The sequence below is a fragment of the Dendrobates tinctorius genome, unplaced genomic scaffold (genome assembly GCF_039654945.1).
Source record: "Dendrobates tinctorius isolate UK_male_01 unplaced genomic scaffold, ASM3965494v1 ptg000203l, whole genome shotgun sequence".
Lineage (NCBI taxonomy): Eukaryota > Metazoa > Chordata > Amphibia > Anura > Dendrobatidae > Dendrobates > Dendrobates tinctorius.
In genome coordinates, this window is record NW_027361870.1 from 9,363,585 (window position 1) to 9,387,925 (window position 24,341).

Here is a 24,341-nt window from a genome sequence, read left to right on the forward strand (position 1 = left end):
GCACCAGCAGGAAGCCGCCGCTGAGAAACGGCCCAGGTCGTTCTCGCACGATCAGCGATAACTAGCGGGGGAGCTGGTCAGAGGTAAGTGTCACATATAGCGATATCGCTAGCAATATCGCTGCTGCATCACAAAATCGGTGACGCTTTAGTGATATTGCTAGCGATATCGCTATGTGTGAAGCCCCCTTTAGACTTGGAGTGGGCCCATACATACAAATTCTTACACAAGAGATGTGCTGACGGTGTCCGCCCCTAACTGGACTGGCTATATGCATGTAGCTCCATCAGGTTGAACACCTTGTCCCTCTTTAAGATGCAAAATAAGCCTTATTCCTGGGGTATGTTCACATGTATCAGAACTGCTGCAGATTTTTTGGGGTTGGATTTTCAGACATGGAATAAAGCAACAGCAAAGTGTGAAAGATTTAAACAAATCTCTGGGGTAAGTCAGTGTAGTGTTTTTTCAATGGTTATTTTACATTTAAGAGGTAAACTTGTGTGTTTGATTTCTACGCTAGTCAGTGTATACTGTGTGCTCTGTTGGACATCATTTTTTGCCATAACATATTTGAGGTTAACACCAAGACGAGGTCGATTGCATTTTGGTGCCTGCTTAAAATAGGTGTATAAGGATGAAAATTACATCTGTTAGAGCCCACAGTGACTCCGTCTGCATGATTACAGTCAATGGCCTCATCAGCACATACGTCATGATTCCATTTTCCAGGACTTCAGAAATAGTCACTGATGTGGGGTTCAAATGCAATATAGCCTAAGGAAGCCTACACGAAAATCCACAGGCTAATTGAAAATTTTCAGAAAATTTGACATGCGAACATACAGTACTCATACTAAGTAGCTAAATTATAACGCTCGGCTGCAATTAGGAATATACAGTAAACTATCTCTAAAAATTTGATACGGAACCCAGAGAAAACTGAAAGGACCTTATAGTGACCAAACTCCTGTGATGCATCAGAAGAAACTCCAAGTTTTTAGCTAAAATGTTGGATTATATTATAAAGCACAAAGCTACATCAGCAGTTACACTATGGGACTGATCCATCAAACACTTTGTGCAGAATTCTGTAATAAAGCGGTTTGAATGTTGTAAAACAAGTTGCGCAAATACTTTTTTACAAGTTTTGGAATTTTATCTAACTTTTGACCAGCTCTGCCAACCTTTTAAGTATTTGAGTTTAGCCGTTAGAAAATGCGGCTGAGTGGCAGCCAACAAATTCATCATAATTTACAACACAAAAGTTGTCGTAAATTGTATGCAAGTCTGGATTACATTTTTTACAGTGAAAAATGTGCCAAATTCATTAAGAGGTACGACTTATAGTGAATGTAGTGCACCTTACTCCAGCATATGTTTTGGGATAACTACTGTAGTTGGGGTTCATGGACGGGATAACATTGCTCTTGTGCTGTTGGTTGACCTATTAAATACGGGGAAGAAGCTGCAGAGCTCCGTCACATTCTATATTGTACATAGTGTCATTTATCTCAAAATAATAATAAATGTATAAACATCAGTCCAACAACTAAAATGTACAAAACTGAAATAAAGAGCACTTTCCATTCAGCGGAGGTGCGAAAGTTGGAAATTAAACATCACTGAATCAAAAGTAGCGTGTGTACGTTACCATTAGGTTCGACTTCTTCGGAAGTAGAAAAGGTATTTTTAGAAACATCTTTGCTTTGAACTAAAAATAAAAAATAAAAAATAATTAATAATAGAGAAAATCACAATAATCAATACGGATTAAAATACACGTTACAGGATATGGAAAAACTGATTTATGATTGCATGAAAGCTGAGTTGAGATGAAGATAGATAAGAGTTATAAGCTTCACTGTCAGAATGAGTGCACTGATTGTTTCTCTGTAAACTAATTTTGCAGCCAGCAATAGATAATACAACACAGAGTCCTATAAAAGGCAAATGGTGCAAGTTTTTATTAAAGCCCAGTTGAAAAATAGATTTTTAGCCGGAAATACATACATTTAAGTCAAACAAATTGCTTGCGAAGGCGTCAATATCCTTTAAATCACCCACAAGATTATAAATTAAGTTGTATTCCATATAGGAACACTACAGGAGGAACGGATACTTATGTTATACCTAGTGCAGGTCCCGAGGTTGTGATTGTTCACAACACAGAGATTCCGATAACACTAAAGATGGAAGTATATAACATATAACTCAGTGCATTCGTTTTTCTTGGAGGGGAACTTGAATAAATTCGCTAATACACTAATATATTCCCACTAGCAGAATAATTTCGCTGGAAGCATGGAGGTGCAACAGAGAACTGTCTATAGATTAATGGGTAGCTACAGGGAATTTGAGTTCCCTTCGTTTGCACTATCTTCAGATTGATCCTCCTGCTACCAAAAGCAATTCTGCTACTAGAGTATAGTATTAAAATGGCCAAAATACGCTATTTTGTGTACCTTTTAAACTGGGGATGCAAAACATATCAACATACCATCCCTTATTGGGCACAGAAGAAAAATTCTAAAATAGGCAATACTTTATTGCATAAAACTGTATTAAATGCTTTATTTTATCGATTTTAATTCATTCAAAAAATTCAAGGGACATTTTCACAATTGAAATTTTTCAATATTCCAAATATGCAAATTGCCTCTTCAGAGAGAAAGAGGACTTTTACTCTACAGCGCCACCTATTGGTAGTAGCGATCCTACAAGTTGAGATTCTGATTTGGCTTTTATCCTAAGTCATATTACAAGACTCGTTAAAGGGTTGATTGTGACTTGTAGGATTGCTACTACCAATAGGTGGCGCTGTAGAGTAAAAGTCCTCTTTCTCTCTGAAGAGGCAATTTGCATATTAAATTTCCCAGAGGAGCATTGCACTTCGAATAAGCCTCCTTACCTTGACAAGCCAGAGCTGGTATGTCCCTCTCCACAAGGAGAAACCTTACCCCTTAGTCAATAGTCCAAAAACATAGTTGACAAATGTCTGATTTCTCTGGGACCCTCACTGACTAATCCTTACTTTATGACGACAGTGAGAAGAGCTCCACCCGCAGCTGTTAACCAGTTAAATACCCACTGATAATTACTGACAGCGGGATTTAACGCACCCGTCACGTGATCACGGACGATGATGGATTGTCATGACATTCGGAGGTTTGCAAAAAACCCCATGCCTGTCATTACGTTACGCTCTGTGAATGTCAGCTTGTGTTCAGAGTTTATAGGAGATTGTGATTTCTGCTATCGGTCGATCGCAGCTTTATGTCTCCCAAGGGGACTATTAAAGTTAAAAAATAAAAAAGGTTTTAAAAATATGAAAAAAAAAGTTCAAATCACCCCCCTTTGGCCCATTGAAAAAAATAAATAAATTGACAATACGCATATTTGGTATCGCTGAATTCAGAAGTGTCTGATATATCAAAATATAAAATATATTTATTAGAAAGGTAAACAGCGTAACAAGAAAAAAAAAAATTGAAATTCCAGAATTACATTTTATTGTTTGCTGCAATATTGCAATAAAATGAAATAGGAGGCGATCAAAACGTGTTTACTTCCAAATGAGATCAATAAAAATGTTAACTCAGGGTGCAAAAAAAGACCTCACCCAGCACAAGATACCGAAAAATGCAAATGTTACAGGTCTAGGAAAATAACGATAAAAAAACGTTTTATTTATTTTTTACAAATTTTCAAATTTATTTTCACTATATAAAATAAAAAAGTATACATGTTTGGTATTTTTGTACTCATACTGACTTGGGTAATGACATTGCCAGTTCAGTTTTACCATATAGTGAACATGGTAAATAAAAAAAAAAAACAATTGTTGAACTGCACTTTTATTGTAATTTCAGCACACTTGGAATTTTTTCCCATTTTCCAGTACTCTATATGGTAAAATAAATGTTGTCGTTAAAAAGTACAACTTGTTCCACAAAAAACAAGCCTTTATATACGTAGCTAGGTTATGGCTCTTGGAAGAAGGAGAGGAAAAAATGAAAACGGAAAATCTCCGGGTTGTGAAGGGGTTAAAGAAGCATTCCCATATCCTCTTAATATATTGCAGTCATCATTGCTATAGATATAATTGTAAAATCTATAAGTTTCTCATATTACCCTTGAAGCATAGAGCAAAAACTAGCTCTATGATCTCCACATGACCCTTATCTTGGCTGAGACTATGTAACTCCCCTTCCTGCAAACAGGTAAAGTTGGTATCAGATGGATAGTAGACACCCATCTTTGTCAGCTTGAAGAAGGATGAGGAATGTGACAGATTTATGTCTGGTTGATCCTCAGCATGTCCGGAAATGGCAGGCTGACGACTTTAAGCTTCTTTGACCTCCTTTGCAAGTTATAAATATTGGGTTTTTATGAACACTATAGACATGACATATGAGAGTCATATTTTTGGAGAGGTTATGAAGTAGCGAATGTAATGCATTGTCTTAAGTCACTAGGCAGTTGTGGCAACAACTCCAAATTAATATCATGTTGATAAATGACAATATACAGTCATAACCGAAAGTGTTGGCACCCTTGAAATTCTTCCAGAAAATGAAGTATTGCTCTCATAAGATTATTGCAAACACACAAGTTTTGTTATACACAGAAACACAGAAAAAAAAAAAGAAACATTGGACATAATTTCACACAAAACACCAAAAATGGGTAGGACAAAATTGCTGGCACCTATCCAAAATTGTGGGTAAACAACTTTGTTTCAAGTATGTGAAGCTCTTTCAAACTCACCTATGGCAAGTAACAGGTGTGGGCAATATAAAAATCACACACAGGGGAGAAGTTGCATCCCCTCATGTCTCCTTGACAATCACATTATATAGCACTGTGTACTAATAGTTACTCATTTTGTCCTTCTACTCAGTTAATTCTGCTCTCTTTCGTTCTGTTTATGACATCACGTGATTAAAAACTCGCTAGCTGAATCCTTCTAAGCTCTATGTAGAAACAGTAAATATTTTTCCCTCAATAAGACATCACTGCAAAGTCCTAGGCAGGGGGAATAAGAGAACAGCAGGCTCAGGAGTTGAAGAGGGGTTGACTCATGCAGGGAAAAGAGACTTTCTGTTTCTACACAGAGCAGAGAAAAGAGAATAATTAACTGGTAGAAAGGCAAAATGAGAAATAGTAAGTACATAGTGGTATATAATATGAATCTCGTCTACATTGTGGTCGTACAGTAAGAGTATGTTTACGGATTGCATTTTTCACTAGTTTTTGCAATGAAAAATGCAGCATTTTACTGTCCAACCAAAGTAAAAGATTTCTGAAACCTCATACACATGTCGCTTATTTTTTCCTTGAAGATTTGAAGCAGTTTCTATCTGCAGCATGTCAATTTGTTCAGCATTTTTCACCCATTCTCACAAAAGCAAAAAAAACGCTTTAAAAATGTACTTTTTTTATGCAGTGTTTTTTCTTGCCAACAGACATGTTTTTGATGCAGAAAAATGTGCAGCAAATACTTAACACATACACATTCCATTAGGCTGGTTTCACACATCTGACACTACAAACCACAGTGTCTGAACCGAACACTAGTTTCATAGGCAAATAAAAGGCTCTTCGGTTCATGACTGCAGACCCGTGGGCGATCCAGACATTGCGGTCACCACTCGGACTATGAATGTTGGGCAAGACGAATGAAAAGGAGATTTGAGACCCCTGTTCTAGTGATTATGGTTCTACATGTGGATCTATAATAGGAAATCAATGTTTAGCCAAAACTAAATATATAATATAAAATATACTTTAGCATGGAATACCTTGTGATTCAGTGTTCATTTCTTCTTCATTTCTATTGTCGTTCTCCATTGAAATTTCTTGGTCTGTGAAAGTGAAAAGATTTTATACTTGGAATCCTCCCAACTTAGCATCTGTCATGTCACATAGTAACCAGGTCCTTATAAGTAATGATACCCATACTCTGTACAATGTCTCGCTCAGGGTTTCTAAGCTGAGGTGGAACAACAACCATTACAAGAGCCGGAGTTTGATGCTTCATCTAAGCTAAAAATGAAGTATGGAGTTATACAGAGTATATTATCCAGCATTTAGAAACTATTGTGATTTCCTATTAGAAAACCTAAGTACTTTACCATAAATGGTCCATTTTTAGGCCTGATCATAAATTAATAATTTGTTCTAGTTTGGCCAGTTTATGGTAGACTCTACTCTAAGGCTGTGTGCTCACGTTGCAGATTTGGTGCCTTTTGGTTATTTTTTTTTTGTTTGGGCGGATTTGTGACAAAATATGAAGCAAAACCTGATGCCAACAAAGTGAATGAGAAACCTGAAGAGTCATGCACACGCTGAATATTTTTAACTTGCAGATTTAGTGCAGAAAATAATCTGCAGCATGTCAATTCTCTGTGCGTTTTTCACCATAGACTTCACTCAAATCAATAAAAAAAATACAGGGCAAAAGCGAACCAAAAATGTTTGTTTTTGCAGCTGCGTTTTTCCTGCGAAGAGATGCAGAAATGGTGCAGAAATTTCACTCATACCTTAAAGGTCAACTTACATGGCATGATTATCGCAACAAAAACACTCTTTAATGACAAATGAGCAGTCTAAATTGGCTGCTGATCACTTGAAGAATTAGCAAAACACTATTTTGTCTGGTGAAATGATCTTTTCTGCTGCACAAAGGATCATTGTCCTCAGCAGCAAATCGTCCTGTGAAAAAGATCCGAGCTGCTGACAACAATGACAGCCTATATGCATTGAATGATCTATTATACAGTGCGCATCTGAAGAGCCGTCTGCCTATGTAAAGAGGCTATTAAACAATAACCAATCGGTACATATTTATTGATTGGCCGTCGTTTTTTACGCTAGGAACATTCACCATAATACTCAATGGTTGCAGCACTCAGCTTTTACAGCTCCTTCACTTTATATAACTGAAGACGTGTGATCTCTTCGGTGGCAGTGGGCGCATGACCACAATTATACAAATTGAAGTTATGTGCCAACTAGACGTACAAGGCCTCACTCAATTGAGCAAAGCCGGCCAAATCTAGATGGAATGTGGCCAGAAGTATGCAAATCACTTACTTGCAGTCACATTACCACCTGCTCCCAGAGCTGGCATCAGAGAATCCTCACAGCGCACAGCCACATTGAATGAGCAAACTTGTAGTCCTTTAAGACTAGTCAAAAAAACTTCGTCACTACACTCACAGGCCTACAATCATATCCTATACAAGAAAAAGATGGTAAAGAGGAATCTTCCACAATACAGGAGATGGTTTGCCAATTAAAGGGAATCTCTGTCACCCTATTTTTCGCCTATCAGCTGCCGGCACCGACATCAGGGGCTTATCTACAGCATGCTGTAATGCTGTAGATAAGCCCCAGATGTAACCTGAAAGATAAGAAAAAAGAGTTAGATTATACTCACCCAGGGGCGGTCCTGGTCCAGTTCGGGTCCAATGGATGTCGCGGTCCCGTCCGGCGCCTCCCTTCTTCTAACGGTGACATCTTCTTCTTTGCAGCCTATTGTGGCTCCTGCGCAGGCACACTGCTCTGCCCTGTTGAGGGCAGAGCAGAATACTGCAGTGCACAGGCGCCGGACCTCTCCCTGCGCTTGCTCACTGCAGGACTCTGCTCTGCCCTCATCAGGGCAGAGTAGTGTGCCTGCGCAGGAGCCGCGATGGGAAGGAAAGAAGAGGATGTCACCGTTAGAAGATGGGAGGTGCCGGACCAGACTGTGACTCCCCTCGGACCCGAACCGGACCCGCAACGCCCCTAGGTGAGTATAATCTAACTCCTATTTCTTCTTTTTCAGGGTACATCAGAATGCTGTAGATAAGCCCCTGATGGCGGTGCCAGAGGCTGATAGGCGAAAAATAGGGTGACAGATTCCCTTTAACCATCTGACATAATAATAATTGCTTTAACTATGATACCAAATTGGGAAATTCTGACCCACAGAAATTAGTTCTCTTGGTAAGAATATATATTATACAGTCTATAAGAATGTCTCTGTCAGGAGTCAATAAAATGTATCCAATGTAGCCATTATACAGATTTCTATATAGCTATCGGGCTTAAAACTATTCTGAATATCATGGAGCCAACAAGAAAATTCCCAAGAAATCACAACCTGGAAATGGAGAAAAAAACCCCCACATCACTCGAATGTACCCAGTTTAAAACGTAAAAGGGGATGTCCACCTAATCTTCAGTCTAAGGTTGGTGGGGTCTTGTACACTGTTTAGTGGCCACAGATTCTATTGTAGATAATAAATGATCTGCCGTCTTCGGCAGCGGACACTAATCACTGTACAGAGCTGTGTTGTTCAGCTCCTTATACACTTTACATTCATCAAGAGCCGGAGGTGACAACAGCTGATTACTGGCCGTGCTGGATGGCGGAAGCACACTGATTTTAAATGGATGATCGTTCATGAGGATAGTAAAAAAAAACTGGACAACTCCTTTAAGTTTTACGTAGAAAAACAGAAATAAATTAATTAAAACATTAAAATATGAGTACCGGATGGTAACTGGAGCGGTATGTGATATCCACAAAATCCTTCTGGGAAGGTGAAAGGCAAACAGTAAAAGACCAGGAGACTCCCTTCATTCACCCAAAGGAGCCCACTAAACAAAAAACCACATGGCCTATCCTTACTGCTCTTACAGGTTCCTACAATGTGTGCTGCTGTATTTCTGGAGGTATTATCAGTTCACTGTGGAACCAATAAGGATAAAAAATAACAAATCATAGATGGACAAACAAATAAAAAAAAAAATAAAAATCAAAAGTCCAGTTTACCTGATACTATCAGGAGAGCACACAGAAGTACAAGGCAGAATTGCAGAGATTAAAAGGTACACAATCCAGCTTCCGGATGTAAAGACAAAATACAGCTCCTGAAGAGCTTCGAAATGCATCAGGCTGTACCCTTAGTCTGGATTTTTTTGGATGCATTAAAAAAAGGAGGAAAATGTTTCTGTCTATGCGTGGAAGCTGGATTTTGACCCTGCAGGTGAAAAAAACATTTAAAGAGAACTATAGAAAGCAGTTATCAGACACTAGCTGTATGATTTCAGCCAGTTATGTGGGACTATAAAATGCTGTGATGTTTCAAAGAAAAACGTAGTTTAAAAGCCTTTGGGACTGAGTTGCACAGGAGACTAGTTGGACAGGTGGCTTCCCTATACACGCACGCAGGGAGCGACCTGTCAATCCATAGTATTATTAATAATAATAATGATAATTTTATTTCTATAGCGCCGACATATTCCACAGCACTTTACATTTCAGATGGTACTTTAACAGACGATAGACATTACAGCATAACAATAATCACATAGATAATAACAGATACCAAGAGGAATGAGGGCCCTGCTCACAAGCTTACAATCTATGCGGAAAAAAGGGAGACACGAAAGGTGGGTGGTAACAATTGCCTTCATTGTTCGGACCAGCCATAATGTTAAGTGTGTAACAGTACAGACACAGAGGGCTAATAGATGCATAAAGCATGTGGGAACATGATGCGGGGAACCTGGTTATAGTAAAACTTTTGGCTGTGCCACACAGGGATAGTTAGGTTAATGTGTTGAGGCAGTAGACCAGTCTGAATAAATGCGTTTTTAGGGCACGCTTAAAATTGTAGAGATTGGGGACTAATCGTATTGACCTGGCAAGTGCATTCCAAAGAATTGGCGCAGCACATGTACAGTTTTGGAGACGGCAGTGGGAGGGTCTGATTATTGAGGATGCTAACCTCAGGTCATCAGCAGAACGGAGGGCACAGGTAGGGTGGTAGACTGAGACGAGGGAGGAGATGTAGGGTGGTGCTGAGCCGTGGAGCACTTTGTGGGTGAAGGTAATTGGGTATTGGGAGGGAAGAAGCCAACAAGGGCTCACCTGTCTGACTACTCTCCCGTGCAGCTCAGTTCCTGGTGTCTTTTAAAATATGTTCTTTGAAACGTCATTGCGTTTTAGAGTCAAACATGCCTGGGGCTGCCTGATACATGGTGTCTGTGATTTTGACAGGATATATCAGCTGTCATATTTCCTTTAAGTCACTTCGTGTACATGCCCACGTTCAGGAATTGCTGCGGTTTTGACGCTGTGTACTTATGCTGCGTCCACAACACAGCGGCCAGATGTTACAGCATAGTGGATGGGATTTCTAGAAATCCCACGTCCACTGTGCATCTATGTGCACCTGCGGATCACCCGTGGAGACAGACATGCGTTGTGTCTTTCAGATCCGCAGCTTGTCAATTTCTCTTGTGGAGAAGCTAGTCTCTGAAACAAAAATCTCCACAAAAGAATGTATTGGATGCAGTAAATCCGTATGGTTCAGTGATCACATGCGGATTCACCTGCATGAATAGAACGCAACGAAAATATGCTGCATCCAAAGCGCTGCTAGTTCCTGATTGTGGGCACCCAACCTTATTGCTCCTACATGCTGGTAAAGGTGTGTGGCCATAACTCTGTTCATATGTGACCAGAAATGTGTGTGCCAAGCTTTGCCACCCATTCTTAGCATTAATTATATCATCCATATTCATATCTATATTTATAGTCATCAAATTTCAATGTAAATTTTAGGTTAGTCACTTTTTGATCTGACAGTCGTCCACCCTCAGCACACTGAAAATAAATTCTAGTCAACCTTGCCTGCAGCATACATCAGTGTGTAGATGGCAGGCGCTCTCATTATATCAAAAGCAGGCACTGCCACATTAGAAAGTGTAACAAGGCGAGCAATGCCTCACATTTCCCTATGCCAATAAATATATAGAAATAGTAACTATACTCAGTGAAATAGATATTCATTTTACCTTGAGATGGTTCTGCCATATCCACATCTGCATTAGTGTGTAATTGGCCTTCATGTTGTCCTAGGAGCAAAAATAATACATATTATACCAAGATCTTACATTTCAAAGCCCTTCATGATAGGAACTCAAATAAACTAGGATATGTAATTAGCAATTGTAGAGACATCTCCAATTCGCAGACCTGTCAAGGCTACAAGCATTGTTGGAATATATTGGTCAAATCCTTTAAAGAGGTCCCGAGGGACATCCTCTGATCATTTGCAACCGATGGGGTAAATTTGGCAGTAGGTGTGTTGCCCAAATGATTACATTGCTGTAAACCAACACAGATCGTACTACCCCTTTCCTGTATCCAGCGTCGGCTCTCTTCCCCCTCTCCGATCTCTGTTTTTGGCTGCAGTAGTGACGTCATACAGCCTGCATCACCACTGCAGCCAATCACTGAGCTTGGTGGCTGTTGAAGTCATGATTCACTTCTGCAGCCAAAACACAGAGACCAGAGTGGTGCTGGACCTGAGAAGGGTTATTACTATCAGTGCCTGTTGTTTTACAACTAGGCAATCATTTAGAAACAACTTTTGTGAAAGTGGATAACCCCTTCAAATGTTGTGTTACTAATTTTGCATAGAGGTTGACCGGGATCCAAGGGGTAATGTTTCTCCTTACGGAGAGCGACATGTCAAGCATTCCGAGATGAGGAGACTTTTAAGCCATAATGCTCCTCTGGGAAATATGAAAACTGTTCTTCAGAGAGGAAGAGGACTAGAACTCTAGTGCCACCTATAGGAAGAAACACAGAAAAACACAGTATAACAAACGTATAAAAATACTCTCGTAAAAAAGTAACAGTAAACAGCAAGCGCTAGTAAAAAGATGATACCAAAACAGGGTATTTGGTTGATACGTTTTTTGCAAAAATTATATACTAAGCCGCTCTACCAAATGTCAAGGTAACCCATATCAGAGCAGTCCCTAACCAATATATTTAAAAAACCTAACCATGTGTATGGTACCTATATGAGCAGGATTCAGAAAGGTAATGTCTGATGTGGACACGCTGTGGACGACAACTTATATGTGCATGGCCCACAAGGGAGGGGTGGAGACCTCCCTAGTCTTGCAAAAACAAGAAACCAATTGAATATAAACAATTTGCGGATATGTTACCCTTTGGATCCCGGTCAGACGCCTCTCACCTAGCCCAACCAGATCTCACACTTTGCACTGACTAGGGGCAGTACCCCGAAACACAGGGTCTGCAAATTGAGATTCTTTTATCCCAAGTCATGTGACAAGGCTCGTTAAAGTGTCGATATTGAGTTCTAGGATTGCTACTTCCTATAGGTGGCATTAGAGTTCTAGTCCTCTTCCTCTGTGAAGAGAAATTTTGCATAGAGGCTGAAAAACGTCAAGCTGCTTCTTCAATTGGACTGTGTTTTTCTTTAAGGATTTCCCTCTTTTTCCTCTTATTACCACTTGTCTCATTGTGACTAAATAAATATAGAAAAAAAATTGTTGCGCTCAGAAAACCATTTTAAAACAGGCAATTAAAGAGACTTTCTGAATCAGTGAGTGTCATATCATCTGTGCTACACATAAACTTCAATGATTTCCCCTGCTGAAGTCGTGTCACACTGTATTACAAGTGTGATATGGGTTTCCCATATGTTGCGCACACAGGGGGAAGAATGTACCTGAGAACGGCAGATATGGATAATATATATAAATGTACCAGAACTCACTTTGGGCACATTTTAAATTACATTAAATTGAAAATCCCGCTCAGTCTTCAGTCTTTGCAGATCTAAAGGCCAGATACAAATTAGCACGTTATTTTTAAATTGTCCATTTGCTTCCTACATGGAATTTTCATTATATTTTTTTACCCTTTTGCAGAGTGTCTAACTCCTTTATGGAACTGAGTGATCTACAAAAATGTTACAAATCCGGCAAAGTTCCTGCTCCTGACAGCTCTCCATGTTATTGCTTGTTCAGATGTCTGTATTTTTGGTCAGCTTGTTGTCTGTTTTCTCATTGGATAGAACACCAAGCAAATAATGTCCAATGACTGTGCACACCCCCCCCCCTCCCAAAAAAAAAAGCACTATGTATTGGGTCAATTTATGGACCAGTCTAGTGTTTGTAAAAAAGGCAGCACCTGCACTTTTTCTCTAGGCGGTTTTTCAAACACATGTAAAGGACATTGCAGGATAGAAATTGTAAGGAAAACCTCATCACTTTGGATATACACAGTGCTCACATACAACCTTTATTACTGGGAGAGACACTCCTGCGAGAAAAATCTTAAAATTTGCACCAGGATGCAAACTGCATATCAAGGGTCTGAAAGTGAAAGAGTTTCAGATTGCAGACAAGTTTTCTGCAGTTTTATTAGCAAAATGGAACCACTAACAAATGTGAAATCTTTTTTTTTCTATGTCAAAGGTGTCCAGAGCCTTTAATGACTTTATCAGGGACTTTTTTTTCTCTATGGGACTAAACTTTCATCGGCAGGTAGTTGCCAACTATCTGCCTGTTCTGCCCTGTGACCAGCTCTCCGAACTTAGAGCGGTCACGGTCTTGGTGGCGACTCTCCTGCTTCCTGTGACGTCACATTGACAGAGCAGTTCCTTCTCTTACGCTCTGCTCTGTCAACAGGGCATCACTGGCAGCGTTATGTAGATTGGCAGGTGGTTCCCCACAGTTAGACAGCAACTACCTGCCAATAATTACTTATCCACATAGGATAAAAAGTTTCTAATAACAAAGTAATAAAAAACCCCCATAAAACCACAACAGAATTTGACTCAATGGAGTTTGTCTTGTGCCTCTGGTATCCATCAATGTATGGCAGATCCAGACCATTAAACCAGAAGCTAAAAATTGAGCATAAGTGCAGCTTTACTATTCATAATAAAAGCTAAAAAATAAAAATAAAAGCGTATAAAAGCCATAACCTTTAATCCATTACATAGAATAAATAAAATCAAATAAAACCATCATATACAGTTTAAAAATGACGGATCACAATCCACTGGTGCAGCTGAAAGCATTTTGTGGGCTGCTTTCACTGAATATTGAAAGTTAAATTTTTAGACTTATGCATCCAATCGTATTGTCATAAAATCTGCTATGGAAACATTAAAATAAAAATCCATTGCTCCAGAGAATATTCTAAAATTGACACATAAATAATAAATACGACAGTCCTTAAACGAAAACGTTGAATGTCTGGTGCTAAGCAAAAATAATACTTTGTTTAAGGAACGACACAAATGTAATTTGCAACGGCTGTCAACCATATTACGCTATATCAATAAAGGAGATAAAATGATGTATTAAAAAAAATCACAAAAACTGCTCCCTGCCATGCCCTACCTCCATTATGCCGCTGATGCAGTAGAGCACCGGCACTAGTGTAGTCTGCCTTTTTAGTTGGGGATGAATATTTAATGAAGGGTTGACTTTTAATAGATATCTTATTCATGAGCAATCAGAATAGATGTCACTAAAAGTGCCACGTCTTCTGGATATCCAAACAACAGCAAAAACGGCCATAGATTTTGTTATGTTAAAACCAGATCTGACCCTCTCATCACTAATTTACGAGACCCAACTGGATGGATTGAGGGTTGTTGCGTTTGCTTCATTGGTTTTGTGTAGTTTCCAGCTCTACTTAACATCTTTATAGAGATTGACTGAGTAGTTACTACATTATTCAGAATTTAGAGCGCCAACACAATCATATCAATTAGCATCGTGACTGCAGGCAAACGAAGCTCAACAGAAGGCTGACCGGCTTTATGGAGGATCGGCTCAATGTATTTAAAGCTCAGTAACAGTTTTAGCTTTATGTTCAGTGATCAAATACCTAGTAGGCATCTAAATTTCTTGCTCGGAAAAATACTTTTCTGTCTGTAGACGAGTGTGATGCCTCATAACGCAGAACAGAGAAATTCTTTATTCTTCACTTGACATTACTTGTGGTGTGTTATAGTCCCCGTCTCTCAATGCCAAATACGTCACAAGACCCCCACCTACCCCTCGCCATGTATTATAATAAGAAGCCAATGGGGCGCCAAATAATATTAAAAATGTGGGCCTTACAACTAATCACACTGACTCCTGCTTCTTGGAACTGCTAGAAATAGTTGATAGTAGGGTCATAATGTACATATTCTTGCTTTCAATTTAAGGAGTACACACACCATTTTGTCAGATGAATGGAATTTACCACAATTGGAACAGGCGATGTCGAGCCAGTGATGATCTCACTGCGGCTGTTGGCTCCTACTGCAAAATAGGAGTCAAGAGACACCAGTTCTCCAAAAACGTTGGGGTTCCACAGAATTAGGTCTATTGCCAGAATATGCATTATAACATTAGAAACAAGAACTTAATAAAACTAACCAATAGGAAACATTTGAAAAAAACCTATAAAAAGATCTTTCACTAGGTTACCAATTTGCTAACTGTATACATTACTACATAAGATCTCTTAGACCTGATGAAGTCGTTTTGCTTTTAGAAACTTTAATCCAATTTCCACCCACCTTGTCTGATTGAGGTCTCCTCAGTGCCCCTCCTCACTGCATCTGACATCTCACACTGTACAAGCTGCAGCTTTTAGTCAGAAGTCAGACTGAGTGAGATACTAAATACATTTGAATGTCATGACTAGAGTTGAGCAAATTTGTTCGGGTTCCCTCTCATTCGGCAAGCTATACGCTTACAGAATAAGCTGCAGAGGTAACCCTGCTTCCTGGATCACGCCGGCTGAACAGCTGATCGGTGCCACAGCTGCATGTGTCGTGGCTGTGTCACAGTCACAGCATATGCATAGAGAGCCTGTTTTTGGGACTCTCCAAGCATGTGTTATGACACAGCTGCGACACATGCAGCTGTGGAGCCGATCCAGGAAGCCGGGTTCCCTCTGAAGCTTAGTCGTTAAGCACTATAGCTTGCTGAATAAGAGAGAACCCTATCTAGTCATGAGTAGAGATGAGCGAACCTTTGAAGGTTCGGTTCACACCAGTGAGCGTCCCGATGTTCGCCGAACATACCCAAACCCCATTGACTTCAATGGGAGGCTAAAACCAAATACATAGTTAGCACCTTCCGGAGGGGGGCAAAAAGCTGCCAAAACAGCTAAAATACAGGGGAACCCCACATAACTTAATTTTTTAAATTTATCTATAGCCAGGCAGAGGCGGTTGATGAATATTCCCATCAGCCGCCGCCTGCTCTTGCTGTTAATAGTTGAATACAACTCTCAGCATTGTCTCTTTCTAGCGCTGATTGCAGCGCGAGTAGGGGACAATGATGTGAGCTGTCTACACTTCAGCACCCAGTGTCGGGTAACAGAGCGAATAATACCGCTGATTCCCGGGCGCCGGTACGTGTCACAGTAATGACACTGGGCAGTCATCCATATGTCATCAGTGTGCATGTGCGAGGGACGTTGTGTGTTTTTATACATGAAGTTTTAAGAGATATAAATAATTTTTTTCTTGTTCAGATATTTAAATAATGTTTTACCCTTTTTTTGTGATACATGGGTCCTAAATTTATGTCATTTTTATATTATTTTTTTTTCTGCGGGGAAAAATTAAAGATATAAAAGGAAATATTTGTCTGTTTTTCAAAATGTTTTACATATTTTTATGGCCAAAAAATGAACCATTAAAATACATTTGAAATTGTGTACACCTTTCCATAGCAATTATTCTTATATTGATAATGCCATGGCACTAACAATCAGGGTGAATAAGTAGAGAACCAACCCGTATTCCAATATAGAAAGAACTCGGCACTCCAAATACTACTAATGCTGAAAAAGTTCTAATTGTAGTAATGCAAAATAATCCATATATGATATTTCAGTATTATAGCACAGACCTTTAGCAGACATACAAATTGCATGTGAATGAAAAAAAAATTACAGAAAGAAGAGATGCTGGACTATGGCAGCTTTTTTTTCCTTTTATTTATTTTTCCTTCTTTATTTTATGGTATTTAGTTTTTCATTCATTTCACACATTGTGCTCCATATAAGATCATCAAGACCATTAGGGAAGCAGAGCGGGGGTTACATTTAAATAATTTTTCTTTGTATATTTTTTCCTGTTACTGGAGCTATGATTAGTTCCAAGGCAAATTCAGCTCCTGCCTGCACTGCAGAGCAGCTTCTCCTCTAAAGCGATTATGTGATGGGTGGAGCCGGAGGCGGAAAAGCTGTTAGCGCTTACTAATCTGAATGCACAGTGCTACTTCAGCTCAGAGTATACAGCTGTCTGGAAGGCAGAGATGGTAAGAAACCCTCTCTGTCTTCTCTATGGGAATATTGGCTGTGTGTCTCAAGTACCCAGCTTTAATGTAATATACAACATTGTTTACACTTACAAGTTTTTTGTTTTAACTTCACTTGGTTTTATTTTTTTCTCTATTTCACATCATGGCTGTGACTTTTCGAAATGTTGTCAATTGTACTCCAGGATCCTGGTGCAGTACAAATTCGATTTTTTTTTTAAAGAAAAGCTTATTGTCAGCATTGTACGAGTTTTTACTCCAAAAAAAAGAGTGAAAAAGGGAGAAAAGTTTTTTATTTTGTACCAATTCATTAAACATTGTGTACCAATTTTATTGAATTTGGCACAAAATCTGCCAGATCAAAAATGATGACTGAGGGTCTAAAACCTTTCTTATTTCAAGGATTTTCCCTCTGTGAAAATGTTACTGTAAATTTTGAAAAAGCCATGGACATTCGAAAGGTGCAATGAGCTCTTTTCTAGCTTTACTCTGGCATCTTAAGTGTTGTGTTGTCTAAGATTTCATACCGGATATATGCATTATATTCTGAAACACTCCATCTCTCCTGCAATAAAGACATTTTGTGCTCACCAGTCACTAGAAGACGATTCTCAAAAGTTGTGTAATGGAAAGTAATAGAAAATAGTGAGGATGTCCTGTCCTATAGCATTCAGTTATATCCTAAATATATGACTTTCTCTCTGCTGAGAAAATGAAAGATGTCAATTTTTGTTTCCATTATTTTGAGAAATGTTTTCTATATATCTAATGTAGCAAATGTTTTACTTCTGATACACAAGCTGTACAATGCACGCCATCAGGTAAGAGACACATTATACAGGGTTGAGGTGGTTTTCCCCATATGATCCATAACCTAATGGTAGGTCGTATACCATTGCGGTGGAAAAATCCCTTTCTCATTCACACATGTGTATTAGGAGTCGGTATGCTTTCTGTATAGAATAGGTCCAGAATACAGATTATGCTCTCATCCATATTCCCTATATGCTTGTATTAAGGCACATATACTCTACCCATGTTTTTCAATACGCGACATATTCATCCCTTCAAATAAAATATAAGTTACAGATTATCAGATCATTTTTTTAAAATAATGAATTAAATAATTTTTACCTGAAGCAAATTATTGGCATGTCCAGATCACAAGGTCACAGATTAAAGAGGTTGTCCTCTGTTTCTAATATAAATAAATAGAATCTACAAATGTAGTGAAATTCATGGTCATAGGGTGCCATATAAATACAAATATATCTATAAAAAGGGTATTCAGCAATCAGTGGATAACATCCTGATTGCTGTGGGTCTGACTGCTGGGACCCCTCCAATCCTGAGAACCAAGGGGTCTGCAGAGCACCATGCCAATAGAGTTGTGGTTGATCATGCGAGCCTCCGCTTCATTCATTATTACACGAGTGCCAAAAATCAGCTGAGCGCTACGCTTTATTATCTCTGGCAGTCCAAGTGAGAGTGATTGGAGAGGCAGTGCCCACGATAGACAACGGGTTCTTGGGATTTGTGGGGTCTTAACTGATTGGCTGCAACTTTCACAAATTCGCCAAGATTTTTTCTTATGCTTAGATGGAAGTGTGAAGGCTGCAGTTGATTAGTGGCTGATGATTGCCTGCAGTCATCATGTGACATTATTCAGGTCAGTAGATTGATGGGGGACTTGATTCAGAGGTATATATAGATTTTGTACTTTTATACAATACCATTGAGCCATTACCAGAAAACCTCTAAGTCAGCCACCTTCTCAGTCCAGCCTCATTAAACTACTGAAAGAAGCCAGCCCCCTTCACACACAGCACTAATGAAGTGCCGACACAAGAAATTATCTGTTGTGTTGAGTGGATGTGGAGCAGCCTTTGGGCTTAGGCTAATATCTGGAGATTGGAATACCTTTAAAGGGAACTTGTCATCTCCCCAAAAGCTATTAGCCTCCAGATATGTGATTAATCTGCTGATTATTAGAGTTCTGAAGCCATGCAGTGCCAGCACTGAAAGCATCGTTGCCTGGATGAAATTAACTGTATTCCTCCCAGCAGCCTACGGCTTTAAGTCATAGAGGCACGGCCGGCACAGCCTCAGTCACCACTCAGTTCGTAATGAGAGGTGGGTGTAAATACGCCCCAACACTGACTGTAAGCCAGCTCTGTACGGTGCACTAGTGATACCCTGGCTGTCAGTCAGTGTTGGGGCATGATTACAACCACCGCTCATTATGTACCAAGCGATACTGAAGAGGCAAGGCCTCTATGACTGAAAGCAGGAGGCTGCTGGGAGGAATAAGTTAATTTCCTCATAGTTGGTGGGCTCTCAGTGTGGCGGTTATGAAATTGTATTCACCTGCATACTAACCCCATATCTGCAAGTTAATAGCATTTTTTTGACATGACAGGTTCCCTTTAATAATAAAATTATAATGGTATGTTGAAAATATATTTTTTAGCACAGATAAACATTTTTTCTTAAGTGAACAACCTATTTTAATAAATTTGACTATGATCACAATTATATTTCTACTAGAGGTGGGCCCGATGCTATCGCATCGAGAGGGCAGTGTGTGTGTGCATGGGGTGTGTGTCCCGCCACTGCCTGCCCACCCACTTCCGTGTAGTCCACCAGAGGGCGCCCGCACCCCATGTCCAGCACAGGCCACAAGCTGCGATCTTTCCTGCCGACTGTGACTGCATGGAGGTGGGTGGGCAGGCAGCGGCGGGATCCGACACGTGTAGTCAGGCGGCGGCGGGTCATGGCGGTGGTCTGGCAGCGGGTCCAGCAGCGGCAGCGGGGGGTCCTGCGTGGGTGTCCTGACGGTGTCCAACTGGTGGTACTGTGGAAGGGCCAGGTGCCATATTGGAATACCAATCACTTGGGTATTCCAATATTGCGGTCGGCGTACTTCCTGTGCGGCGCGGTGGATTGTGGGATTCGAGGACGTCCGGATGGAAGTAGATGACAGACAATTTTAGGTACGTATATAACAGATATATTTTTTTCAACGTTTTGTACCTCAAATGTGAGTCTCTATTAGATTTTTATTACACAACAACACATAGTAAATTATTATTGTACTGGAACTTTCAGATGTGGGCTGGAGTCTCTGAATTTACACCAATGTCTTCGTGACATTGTAATACACACAATTCCTCTTAGAAATATCAATCAGGGAAAAACAAGTCATGGAAAGTTTTATGTGTACTCACATTTGACATGAAACTTTAAGGAGATAAAAGTCAAAAGTGCTGATAAGGAATATTTAGAAAACAAACACAGGAGTGCGGTAAAAGCTGCTCTAAGCATCCTGTCATATATACTAAATCTCTCATCTACTATACATCAAGAGCACAGAAATAAAATTCTTCATCATGCAAGGTAACAATAAGCCTGTCATAGTCTGTGAAGGCAGATAAGATAATTCATGGGGATTCTGGAGCAGTAATATCTAAGGTTGAGGATGAATGTCAAATAGTTGTACTGTAGGTTCTCTTCGTGCTGTTCAATAAAGGTGAAAATGATTTTATGCAATATTAACAGTCTTTTGTGAAAAATTAACTATAAGAATAATGATGATTATGATCATGATGAATAATACTCTTACTAAACCTATATTCTATAGTCTTCGGCATTTCCAGTGATTTCTACTCCATCAATGAATCTGTGTCGTTCAATATTTTAGCACCATGTAATACTCTTTGCACAATGTAGGATTTATATGCATTCAGAATTATGCAAAATAATAAAAGGAAAAAATTCTGCAATATTGTATTTGTCACAGAGAAAAATTAAGATTCATAAGACATCTCAGGAGTGGGGACATATCACCCTCACATTGAACATATGAGATTAATTATAGCTAGGGAAGAGAGAAATATAAATATAACTAGGAAGGTGAGAGAAAGAGCTGACACTTTAATCTCCATTGAAATAGGGGGCTCCTTCAGTCACTAGATAATTACAGTAAGGAGATTTTCTGGAAAAACCGTCTGAGATTTGCTATTGCACATGTGGGGAAGTATGATTCCAAACCAAAAAGCTTCCTTTGATCAAAGAATCTTTCTGAGACCCTTCAGAACCAGTGATCAGAGATGGATATTGGGGTCTGCATCAATCTGACTTTTATAGTGTAACACTTGCACAGGGATCTGTCAGAGCATCTACCGGCATGCTGGAGCTTACAGACTCTAAGAAGAGTTTTGCAGTGGCTGCTTAACAGGGACCTACAGACACTAATCGTTTTTCTCCTGACTGGCAGAAGACTACAACTCCCAGGGATGCTTGTTCCAGTGAGATGATAGAAGAAGGGAGGAGGAGGGACTTGGGGGAGGATGCTGAGGAGAAAGAGAAAGTAAAGAGGGAGAGGAGAGAAAACATGGCTGCTGCTCCTGGTTATGAGAAACAGAGCGGTGGGGATCTTGATTCCCCTAAGTTGCAGAGTGTGGGGGACCCCGCGGAGATACCAGTGTTGCCAGAGAGAGCAAAGATCCAGAGCGTTCTGCCGACACTCCCATTGGATAAAGGTCTAAATCTTGCAGCCCTCAGCTGGAGTCTAAAGAATCCTCCAATTGTTGGAGACACAGTGAGTGTTCTGTTTAGACTTGTGATTCTATCAGCACGACTTACAGTGAGTACACTGCAACCGAGACTATTGACAGCAACATTCATTTAAGTGCACCTACGTTTTCTACTTAGCACGCCAACTTTCCTTTGTGTGCCAACATCCGCGGCAACTGGGCCCCAACGGTCGGACTGAGTAAATGCAAAAGAGGGGGAATTGGCCACGTTATATTTGCAGGGTTGGGGTTTAATTAGTCTGTGATGGGTATATGACTTTTATAGAGCACAGTTAATCGCATTGTATGTTTATTCCTGTAAATCCATTTTAATTCTGCTTCATAGCAATAAATCTGTTAAACTGTTTTACTCCTGCTTCCTGAGTGTGTACCAAGCTGTGGCAGGGGTTTCCCGAATCAGCCCCTGGCAGAAGATAATTGTCCTTCTGCAGCCCAGAGACAGAGCTCCAATCAAGATTTGGGTGAATGCACTGCGTACAGAAGAGGTGAGACCCCCCATAACACCCAGGGTACAGTGGTAGCTATAAAGGGGTGTTACAATGGGAGATATGTTTTTGATGTCATAACAAGGAGAGCGAATTCACGCACATCACTGTAAGGCCACTCTAACCCCTCCAACTTAATAGCCGTCCGATGGATGAGACTATCCAGGCCATGTTTCAACTCAATATAAAGGTAAAATTATGACAAGAAACATGACGACAATATCTACTGACTGTGACCTCCAAGGGCAAGGATATCCTGTAAATTGGGGATCTCATAAAATTCTGAAAGACCCAACAAATCCCACAACCAGCCCTCACGTGAGTTTTCCAAAGAAAGGTTCGTGGGCATAACTTTTATCTAATAAAAAGCAGAAATTTGCCAGTCCTGGAAGGTACAGCTTCCTGTAGTTCTGACCATTTTCCTAAGGACTACCTCCCTCCGCTAAGCTCTGAGCCATATCCATGACATCAGTTTTATTAATTTTCTTTTCTTATCCCTTTCATGCTATGTAACTGTATACACCGTATACTGTAAAGCACGATTTTGGGGTACGGAGTAGTTGACTGGAAAGGACACCTTATAGCCCCTATAATGCAGATAAAAAATGTCTGAGCAAGCTGATTTTGGTTGGATTGACCAAAAGTCTAATATGTATAAGGCTTCCCAACTCTCCCTAACAGGAAGTTACAGGGGAGTCTGCTTAATTTCAGTAACCAATACTTTTGTTTTCCCTTGAGATAAGCCACTATCAGAGGAGTCATATAGAGCAGGAGTGCTCAGCCGAGTGTTTATATCAGATAGCTTTCAGGCTGAAGTATTAGGCTAGTTTCACATTGGAGTTTTGTTGCGCAGCGCATCGTGCGCAATAGAAATTCATGCAAAAAACGCATCATGCGTTTTTGCATGCGTTTGCGTTTTTTAGGCGCATTCGTTCTTTAGGGGTTAAAACCAGGGTCTACACATTTTTACGGCAAAAACGCATGCTCAAGAAAATGCAGACGAACACATGTCAATGCGCACGCCTGCGTTCCCATAGACTGTCATGCGTTATTTTGTCGCATTCCATGCGCAAGCGTTTTTTTGACACATTTTGGCGCACCCAAAAATGCAACAGGTTGCGTCTGGAGCGCAAAGGCGCACACCTTGAAAAAACACATGAGCATGAAAACGCATACAAACAAGTGCAAACGGAAGACCATGCGCCTCCCATGTTAAAGATCGGGGTGCATGACGCTGGCGCACGTATGCGCCGCAAACGCGGCGCAACAAAATGCCAATGTGAAACCAGCCTAATTTGGTCATCAGCTATCGAATCTTTATGTGGTATGGGGCCTTCAGACTCCCTGAGGAGCATCAAAAGGGTGGGATGGCACCACTCGGTATTCTTGATTTCTGACTAGCCATCATTTAAGGGAATGTGTCAGCAGGTTTTTTCCTATGTAAGCTGAGGACAGCATGATGCAGGGGTTAGAACACTGAATTCTGCAATGTGTTACTTATCAGGCTGTGTGATGTTGTTAGATCACCATTACTGTGACTAGTTCTCATGCGATTGCTAGTCCAACCATGCCCCCTTCTGTGATAAGCAGCTCACTGTCAATAAGCAATGTACATAGACAGCCTGGTGAGGGCAGATTTCTTAGCTATGCTGCATCTAAGAAATCTGATTGTGTCACAGCTACTGCAAGAAGTAAACTAAATAACACATCACTGGTATGAGGGTATGACAGACAATATTTTCTAAGTGCGGAGAATAATCAGTATTAGATCATTCTGTGTACAGAGGTTGCCATCGTTCTGTGCAGCATATATTCTGATTGGACATGATGATAGTCAGCTTAAAAATCATCTCACCTGAAGATCGAGCTCTTTGCTCATTCGTCAGCTGTTTGGCAGCCTGTTTACACTACCCAATAGATTTAGATGGATTGGTTGCTTTTCTTCCATACTCTAAGGAAAAGTTTGTTAGGATGCATTCACACATGGCAGAGATTCTGCAGATTTTCAAATTGTGAAGGAATACAGTGACATATACAGAATGCAGTAGATGCAATGTAACTTGAAGGACAAGTGGAATTGTATTATATTGTGGTCACTCTT

General features: G+C 40.0%; 1 protein-coding gene across 1 annotated transcript in view; it reads right to left on the bottom strand.

Annotated features, from left to right (window-relative positions):
- Positions 1–24,341, bottom strand: part of MACROD2 (mono-ADP ribosylhydrolase 2) — a 2,987,523-nt gene that overhangs the window by 58,591 nt on the left and 2,904,591 nt on the right. The window contains exons 17-19 of the mRNA XM_073553810.1: positions 10,852–10,911; positions 5,802–5,864; positions 1,652–1,711 (exon numbers count right to left, since the gene is read on the bottom strand). Of these exons, the coding sequence (XP_073409911.1) occupies positions 1,652–1,711; positions 5,802–5,864; positions 10,852–10,911 (183 nt within the window). The remainder of the gene's footprint in view (positions 1–1,651; positions 1,712–5,801; positions 5,865–10,851; positions 10,912–24,341) is intronic.